General features: G+C 56.0%; 1 protein-coding gene across 1 annotated transcript; it reads right to left on the reverse strand.

Annotated features, from left to right (window-relative positions):
- Positions 1-1,697: 1,697 nt before the first annotated feature.
- Positions 1,698-8,876, reverse strand: OAF (OAF homolog (Drosophila)). The gene is made up of 4 exons (XM_004688819.2): positions 8,864-8,876; positions 4,863-5,044; positions 3,820-4,000; positions 1,698-2,709 (listed from the first exon to the last, which is right to left on the reverse strand). Exons 1-4 carry the CDS (start codon positions 8,874-8,876, stop codon positions 2,444-2,446), a joined length of 642 nt encoding a protein of 213 aa, XP_004688876.1. The 3' UTR covers positions 1,698-2,443.
- Positions 8,877-9,190: the final 314 nt, after the last annotated feature.

Here is a 9,190-nt window from a genome sequence, read left to right on the forward strand (position 1 = left end):
CAGAAATGTGGCCCCAGCTGACCCTCTGATGAGCCCGTTTGAGTGTGTAGGTTGGAGTGGACTAAGGCAGCCCAGGTTTGGAGCACAGCTCTGTGCCAACTAACTAGCTGTCTGACCTTAGGCAAGTTGCATCATTTTAGGTGAGCCACCTCCAAAAATGTCGTTGGCTGCAAAGAAACCAAGAGCTAATTTGTATGAAGGCATTTTGTTACCTTAAAGTACCAGAGAAATGAGTATTTAGTGTGAGTCCTTATCTCTCCCAGGTGTTGCCACAGGTCCAGGAAGGCTCCCGAAGTAGAGCTTTATCTGGGCATCCCTCAAGGAGCTGGTTGCCCACATCTCTCTTAGCCAGTCCGCCACAGTTCTGGTGCCTGCTGTGGCTGGAGGTGCCATGACAGAGCGGGGTTGTAGAGGGGGATGAGGTGGTCTGCAGTGGCAGGAGGCATCGACTTTGCATACTGAAAGTGCTCCCCTCGGGTCAGCTCCAAGTCTTGGGGAGTCTCCACTCTCACCTTCATACCCCAAGAAGCCTGAGGCAGGGTGGTCTGTGGTAACCTCTCCAGACACCCCCCACTGCCGGCTGGGAGGCACTAGTCACTCACAAAGAAGATTTAAAAAATATATTCCAAGTTTTAAAAACATGACTTTTAAGAAAAAGCATTATTTGGGAGTATTTGGGAGTTACAGTGGTCTATGGCTTGAGGGTCACAGGTACACACATAGATAAAGGAGGGTGGAGGTGCCTTCCCAGAAAATCCTGCCCTGCCAGGAGTGGGCATGTGTGTGTGTTCAGGACTGAGGCCCAGGCCTGGTTTCCACAAACTCTGGCCTGCACACCTTTGAGGGGGAGCAGCAGCCTCTTCTGGGGAAAAGCAAGCGGACTGCTCTGCAAGCTCCTTTCCCTCTCCAAGGCTTCTAGAAAGGCCCTGACTCGCCCATCTCCTGCTGATGAGTGGGTCGCCTGAACTTTCCTACCCCCTGAAAAACATTCCAGTGTTAGTCCCTTCCCTTCCATTTTGCCAAAGTCTTACCACCCTTTAGCCTCAATCATGTTTATAAACTTCCCCGATAAAGTGTGTGTCTGTCCATCTTGGAAGTCCCTCAGGGCTCAGCCCTGCCGTTCACACAATAGTTTCTGTATCAGAAGATGCTTTTGAAGTGAAGGGGCCTTGGTGATGTCCGCTACAGTTGTCTCAGGTTTATGGATGAGGAAGTGCTTGTACTTTCCATTACTAGAAACATTATAAATAATAACAGCTAACACAGTACGTGCTTTTTATGTGCTAAGCACCTGCCATGTAGGAATTCACTTAAGCCTCACAAGGAAATGCACTTTATAGGGGAGAGAACTGAGGCCCAGAGGGGCAAAGCAGATTGACCCAAAATTATATAGCAAATAAGCACGGAACCCTGGCAGTCTGGTTCTGGAATTGTCACCGTACCGCTTGTCTTAATCTATTTCAGGCTGTCGGTTATAGTCTGGCTTGCTGACCTGCGATGCCTCCTTCCTCTTTCTGCCATTTGTCTTACCCTTCCCTAGGGACCCCCTCCCCAGCCACTGCCATACCTGACAGCCAGGCGATGCCTCTGGAGCCCTCTAGGTTGGGCATCGAGAGGGCTTGTTAACTCATCTGACACCAGGTGGCAGCATTTGCCAAAAAGTCTCAGAAGGGCGAGTCTTGCGTTGTCGAGTAAAAACTTAAAACTTTTATTTCTGGTACAAATGATAAATACTTTGCATTAAAAATCTGGAATTCAAGTTTTCTTTATACTTCATGCTCCCTTCCTCTCTGCCGCAGAACCTTACAAAAATACGTCTGTGTGGGGCGGGGGTAGCTGGCGCTGCTCTGGAGGCGAGTCCTGGTCTGGGGAAAGGCACCGTTGGCATCTCAGGGCTGGGCGGTCCTCTCTGCCCAGGCATGGCCTTGGAGGCCAGCAGAGAGGAGAAGGCTTTGTGGCCAGGGATGGGGCTCGGGCATCCGACCCCAACAGTCCCCTCTGTGGCAACCCCCCGCCCCTTGCTGGGTGCAGAGGGGCGGCTCAGTCCACAGTAGGGGGAGGGGTGAGTGGGGAGGTGGGTACAGAGGGCATAGACTCCTTTCAGGGTCTAGACTGCCTAAGCGTTAAATAGAAGAATCACAGGCCATCACATTTCGGTCGCTTGAAAAATACTTCAGGGGAGATGAGGCAGGGAAAGGGTGCAAGTTTGGAGAAACTTCTCCCTCTGTACCCCAAGGAAGGCACAGAGTGGGAGTGGGGGTGTCTTCAAGACTTAACCCCTGCCGTGCCACACCCATTTCACAGTCACGTGTGATCGGGCCAGAGGCTCCGGGATTAGGGGAAGGGAAGGGACATGAGGCTTCACAGGGGGTTGTCACCCCTTGCTGGGGAGGGCCAGCGGGCCCAGGGAGGTCACCTCAGGACCCATCTCTCACTCCACGCGCTAGGGGTCCTCATCCCAGAGACACAGCTGCCTCTGGGGCACGTAGAAGTCAAAGCTGTAGTTCTGCCGGCAACTGCGGATGCCACATTTGTAGGGCGCCGGCCGGTCGCGGCTGTGACAGTACTTGAGCATACAGGGGTACCAGGCCAGGCTCAGGCCATAGCGGCAGAGACAGGGCTTCCCGCGGTCCCCCATCTGCCTGCAGCGAGGCAGCGCCAACTGCTCCGTGGCCTTGGGCAGAGTTTCGAACACCGAGTTGTCCACACCTAGTGGAGAGAAGGGACCGTGGGTCAGGGACAGGCCAGGGCGAAGCAGCGGAAATAACCATCACCCTAATTTTTAGAGTCCCAAATGACTGCCAGAGTCTCTCTATAGATAGACTCTCTGCCTGTCACTCCTGCAAGCTAAGTGTTATCATCTCTGTCTTACAAATGAGAAGGCTGGCTCAGAGAGCTTGAAGGGCCAGGCTGAGGCCGCTCAGTAAGTAGGAAAATCAACACTGAGCCCAGGCCCGCTTGCCTCCAAGCCCTCCTCTCTGCCTGTTGGCTGGCTGTGCTTAAAAGCGTCACTCTTCCCAGATGTATGGGGCAGAGGTATGGGGAGCAGCAGGAGGAGAGCTTCTCCAAGGAGGTGCTCTCTGAGGCAGGCCAGGCAGGGAAAGGCGGGCACAAACATGCTGGGAGTCAGGGTGACCTGGGTACAGAGTGGGGGTGTAATAGGAGGGAGCGCATGAGGGCAGTGACCCAGCTTGGTTCACCATCCTAAGAAGGACCGGACCCTGGAGACAGAATCAAGCCTGCAGCTCAGTTTGGGGGCAGGTGTGAAGGGCATGGCGATGGGTCTCTCGGGCATCTCGCAATCCAGCCATTTCTCGGTGCCCAGGAAGCTGAGCAGGACCAGGCCTCTTCCTGTGCCCTCTAGCTGGAGACCTGGGGACAGTCCTGGGAGCGGAACCAGGAAGTGGGCTGTGGTGAGGTAGCACAGGCTGGAATTCAGGGGCCACACAAGAATGGGTGGCTTCGAGGGTCTCGGGGCTGCGATGCTAGCCCCAGGGAAGGTGTGATGGAAAGGGCAGGAGCGGAGTTCTGAAGTGGCAGCAAAGGGCAGCAGGTGGACATGGCTGCCATTGGGCCCCACTGAGACCCAGCGAGATGGACGGTCCTCCTCTGTTCTCACTAAGGGAGCAGCGAGGTGGGTGCTGCCTGGGAATGCCCCCCAGAGGGCCTAGCAGGATGGCAGCTGTGTGTATTCCTGCCTGGCAGGGCCACACAGCATCCCTTCCTCCAGGAAGCCCTCCCTGACCCACCCGCCTGGTCTGGCGGTGTCTCTCTGAACACCCACGCAGTGCGATACAGCAGTGGGCAGCACCAGCTGACCTTGCTGCAGCCAGAACTCGACGTCCTCCTGGCGTGTGTAGATGGCGTCCACAGCCTCGGCACACACGTTGCGGAGATGGGGGCTCAGCAGGCCCCCCAGGCTGAAGTTGACCGCGATGTCCATGTGCAGGTGCTCTGGGCCCCGTGTCTCCTCAGCTTGCCGCACGGCCCGTGGGTTTTTCTGTGTGGAACAGACAAGTCACCCCACGAACTTCCGGCACCCCCTGCCCGTCTCCCGATAGCTGAGGGCAGAAGTGTCCAGGCTGGTGCCTTTAGAACTTTGGACGTCACAGCAGCAGCCCCCCTCCAGCTGGTCCAGAACTGATGCCCAGGGCTGCAGGCAAGTCCTCGGCCAAGCCCAGTCACTGGGCTGACCGCTGGGGCCTGATATGTTGCTAGGGGGTGGGGGTGTTAACGGTGAGCAGGCAGGGCAAGCTAACCAGTGTAAATGACCTTTGAGGTTACGTGGTTGCCAACATCAGGGAGCTGAGTTTCTCTGGAAAGGGCACGCAGAGTTGGGTGTGCCAGGGGCAGGCCCTGGTGGTGAGTGTAGGGGAGCTAGATGGGGCTGGAGCCCAGGCAGGGGCCGGGAGCGGTCAGTGGGCTGAAGTGTTCTGAACAGCACATGGACCCGTGATGATGTATGGGATGTACATTTCATTCTCACTCGAATCCATGTCTCACTAAGACAGAGGCTTTGAAGGTGAGGAAACCGGTCCCATGTCACCAGTGAGTGGGGGCGCTGGGTCTGAAGGCAGGTCCAACTTGACTGCCCAAGCCCCACCCCCACTCCTTCATAAATGGGCGGAGCTGAGGCCAGGGGGCTGCAGGAATCTGGCGCTGGTGCAGATCGGAGATCTGGGGGCGGGGGGGGTTAGATGTGGCCTAACCAGGGGGCCTCGGGGTTATAGAGCAAGAAGAGGGTGCTAGAGATGAGGGTGCAAGTAAGTCAAAGGCAGTGGGGCCAGGTAAAGCGTGAAGATGAGAGGCTGGTGGGAGAAGAGTTTGGGGGGGTCCAGGTTGACTGCGGAGCTGGGCCTCACCTGTCGAAGCTTGGCCATGGCCTCGCTGGGGATGATCTCATTGTGGTGCAGCCGTGTGACAAAGCAGAGGGCTTGGAACTGGCTCTGCCCCTTCTCCAGCTCCCCCAGGATCAGGGCTCGGAAGATCTTCACGTCCTGATAGAGAAGCGCAGAGGATGGGGAACAGCCGGAGAGGGTGGGGCCTTGCACCCACCCACGCAGCGCTCATCCTGGCCCCTTAGACACCAGCCTGGACCCTGCCCTGCAGTAGACCCCTCCTTCCTGCTGGCCTTAGAATTTTTATCTTTCCCTCTTCAACCCATGTCTGAAAAGCAAGAACACAACCCAGATGCTCCAAAGTCTCCTGGAAAATACACAGGCAGCCAGTGAGTGTTTAAAATGATGGAATATCACCCTGAAGGAAAGAGAGCCCTTTTTTGGAACCTGGCTCATCCATAGTGGAAGATTACCTTGGGCAGTGAGCAGCAGGGTGGCCTGTGACCCCCTTGGGGTGGGCAGGCAGGGCCCCTGCAGCCAGGGCCCAGGGTAAGTCCTTGCTGAGTCAAGTGTGGCAGCTGTTCTGCTGGGCGGTGGTTGCACGTTTTACAAGTACAGATTCATTTTTATGCAAAGGTTTTGGGGTGAGGCCTGCAAAGTGGTGTTTCTCAAAATGCCCCAGGTGCTGCTGATCAGCCGGCTCCAGGCCTCCGGCGTGGTATATGGAGGTCACTGGGGCCTGACGGAGTGCAGGGCAGTGGCAGTCAGGCTGGCCTGAGGCTGCTGGGATGGCTCACCTTTCTCCTTCCCTTGTAGTTTCCCCTTCACCCACAGGTTGCTAATGGCCTCACCAGCAGGCCAAGGGCGCCTTCCTACTACTGACTCACTGGATGAGTGGGGAAGGTTGGAGGGGGGCAGAGGGAAAACGGAGAAGGGCTGTGGGCACAGGACCCTGTGCTCTGGTCCACTGCATGGCTCACCAGCCCCTCCCCACCAGGGGTGCCCTGGTCTCACTCATCCCTGTGCCTTGGACAGCGGCTCCCACGGCTTTGCGGTGGACCTGAGTATGCAGCCTTGTTTGCTATTTACTTCCAGTGTCCGGCGTCTGGTCTCACCCACTAAGACAGCATGTTCACTGCATGCTGACCGGAGACCTGCTGGAGTGCAAGAGCTTGGAGGACAGGGACTGAGAGGCCCCCTTGGGTTCTTGTGCAGACAGTGGGGGGCCCATGATTCTACCCCATGCCCATCAGAAATCACCAGCACTCAGGTACACCTCTCAGTTTCTCCAAGCCTCATATCAGGGGGGATGAAACCCATTTGCCTGGGCTGGCTGTGGTGTGGGCAGAATGATTTAGTGAAGAGGGTGTAGACGAGTTTGGGTGAGTGCTAGCTATGGCAACTGTCACATAGCAGGGAATCTGAAGCCAGTGAGGGCTGTCTTCCCAGACACCCCCAGGTGCTTCTGAGTCCTTCTGCTCTTCCAGAATGTGTCTCTCGCTTCCTTTTACCATAAATGATTTCTGGAGCAATGGGATGTGGGAGTGTAAGGGGAGATTGTCCACCGATGTTGCAGAAAGGGAAACTGGGGCCCAACTGGTGAGCAAGATTCCCAGCAAGTCCCTCACGACCCTGAACTTGTGGGCACGGTGATTCAGTGGTCGGGTGACCCCAGCTTCCTCTCCACAGGAAATCTGTCCTTGGGCCACAAGACTATTGTCCCCTTGCCCTGTCAGCCTGGCCACCTGATCCTCCATCCCCTCGGGGCGCCTGAGGGGAAGCTGGAAGCTGGACACTGGTGCATTTTCCACTCCGCGTTCATTTCCTGCCAGGTGAGACTTGATACTGGCCTGCTCCTGGGGCTCGAGTCAGGCGGATGTCTCTGGCAGGACTGTCCAGGCAGGATACCAAGTCCACCTCCTGGGTATTTTCAGCAATGACTTGAAGAACCCTGTATCTTCTCTAACACCTCATGTGGGTGCGGTGCTTTGTGGTCCGCAGCTGCTGTGGTCCAAGGGGTTCCATGGCTTGGGGTATCACCTGCCCACCACCCGCAGGAGAAAGCTTTTGAAGCTTTACAGGATGGAAAAAATCTGTTTCCCACTCCCTCCCCTATTCAAGACCAATGTCATTGACAACAACAAAACCCAACCAAAATGGGAACCTCACTGGGCGTGAAGAGAGGGAATGAATGAGAGTTTCCACTGCGATAACACGTTTCCCTCTATCTTCCCTATTTGGCTGTAGGACAAAGATATATTGACTTTTATGACTGGAAAGACCCAGTCATTGTTACTTGAGTCAAAAAGGATATATTGTCCTGTTTAGAGCCCCGGTAACAACAGGAGGTGGGAACTATGATTATTGCTGAGGCTGGCAGGGGTGAGTACGCAGGTCATGGGACTAAGGAAACGGAGCTGGAATATTAACTCGGGCACTCTGACTCCACGGTCCCAGCTCCTCAGTTTCAATGCACAGCTGCCTCTCATGTCAAAGAGCTGATTTCCTGGATGCCCGGCAGAAGAAACAGAAGCTGAGGCCCAGCGACGTCCCGCGGCCTGCCCTGGGCCACCCCACTGGTATGGCATAGCCAGGACTAGAACTCAGTTCCCTCTTTCCGCTTGCTCTTTTTTAAGTCCTCTCGAGAGTTCATTCCTGGTTCCACGTGACTAAGAAACACCAGCATCTGCCACAAATCGGAGGGTAAGATGAGGCAGGCACACCTTCTGCACCCTGCTTGTCCTGCCTTCTCTAGTCTTCTTAGTCATAATTCTCCAGAAAAAACCACAGTCTACTTGTTGACCCCTGGGAAAGAGTGGGTTCTCCCAGTTTCTGGGCTCTGGCTTCATCCTTTAGACTGAGGTCCTTCCTACCCGCTACTGCCTACATCATCACTGAGGTTCTAGAAGTCTGTTTCCTTCCGGCACCGAGAGCAGGTATCCCTACTTCAGAGAACATCTGGCCACAGGCTAGTCCCAGCCAGATGGAAGGCAGGCTGCCAGGCTTCCTCCTTGTGCTGGAGTCCTGGGATGATCGTCCCTGGGATCGTCCCTGATGTGGCTTGGTACCCAAGGCAGAGGAGCTGCTTGGGAAGATGCATGTCAGGGGGCTGGAGGCAGGCAGCCCCTGAGGGTAGGGCTCTGAAGATCTCGGATGTTTCTATAAGGTTCCTTCTCTCATGAGCTCTCAGACCCCCAGTCCACCAGGAGCAGGAAGAAGAGGAGTGTCTGGCCACCAGGACAGAGATTGGGGCCATGCAGCGGGTAGGCAAGTGTGCACAGAGAGTGTGCTTGCTGAGTGCTTTGTCTGAGGTCTGAGTAAGGAGCAGAAGGGGTAGGGACTGAGGCAGCACAGGGTTGAAAGCAGAGGCCTCGGAGTCGGGGCCCCCTCGACCCACACCCGGGCCTCGGAGTCGGGGCCACCTCTCTCCACACCCGGGCCTCGGAGTCGGGGTCACCTCGACCCACACCCGGGCCTCGGAGTCGGGGCCACCTCGACCCACACCCGGGCCTCGGAGTCGGGGCCACCTCGACCCACACCCGGGCCTCGGAGTCGGGGCCACCTCGACCCACACCCCGGCCTCGGAGTCGGGGCCACCGCTCTCCACACCCGGGTTTGCTGACACTAGCTGTGTGTCCTGTGTGTCCATGTGGGGAGTTACTTCCCCACTCTACCTTAGTCTCCACATCTGCAAAATAAACCCAACCTACATGAAGTGATTATTGTGAGGAAAGAGCAGTGAAAGTTCTTGGAACAGACTGGGATGAACTCTTTAGGTTTCCCTGCTACAGTTGCTTTCGCTATTTCTCCAAGAGTGACCTACCAGACCAGCAGAGGCAGGAGGGAAGAGTCCTCTCCTAGAGATGCACCCAAGGCCCAGAGAGGTCAGTGTCTCTGCTGGGACTTGCAGGGAGTCAGGTAGCAGTGAGCGAGCATGAGGACTCTTCAGAAGGTACCAGAGGAATGGCCAGGACCAAGTCAAGGCCGGGTCTCCAGGGGGCTCACAGGGGAGCCTGGGCTCCTACAGCCGAAGTCCATGGTTTAGGCAGTGAGCCACGTAAGGCCTCGTGTTGAGGTTTGTGCAAAGGAGGGGTGAAGGAGTACCTGTTGGTCCTTTATGGAGCTGGGGCTAGGGTGGGGGAAGGCAGGAGGACTTCCTGGAGTGAGGGACAGTTCCATGGTCCCTGACAATTAAAGAGTGGGAGTTTTCTAGCAAAGAGGGCATTTATAGAAGATGGAAGGCATGAGGGTTTCTTAACCCCCACCCTACTGAGGCCTCCAAGCTATTGTCACCTGATGAGCCTCACACCTTCAAAGGTTCCTTTTGTCCTCACCATGAAGCATACCCCAAA

This window comes from Condylura cristata, unplaced genomic scaffold (assembly GCF_000260355.1).
Source record: "Condylura cristata isolate star-nosed mole 26May11 unplaced genomic scaffold, ConCri1.0 scaffold00025, whole genome shotgun sequence".
NCBI classification, from domain to species: domain Eukaryota; kingdom Metazoa; phylum Chordata; class Mammalia; order Eulipotyphla; family Talpidae; genus Condylura; species Condylura cristata.

Coding starts and splice junctions, on each gene's coding strand:
- OAF (XM_004688819.2), bottom strand. Junction 4,001..4,862: donor CCATGGCCAAGCTTCGACAG/GTGAGGCCCAGC, acceptor TGTTCCACACAG/AAAAACCCACGGGCCGTGCG. Junction 2,710..3,819: donor CGAGTTCTGGCTGCAGCAAG/GTCAGCTGGTGC, acceptor TCTCTCCACTAG/GTGTGGACAACTCGGTGTTC.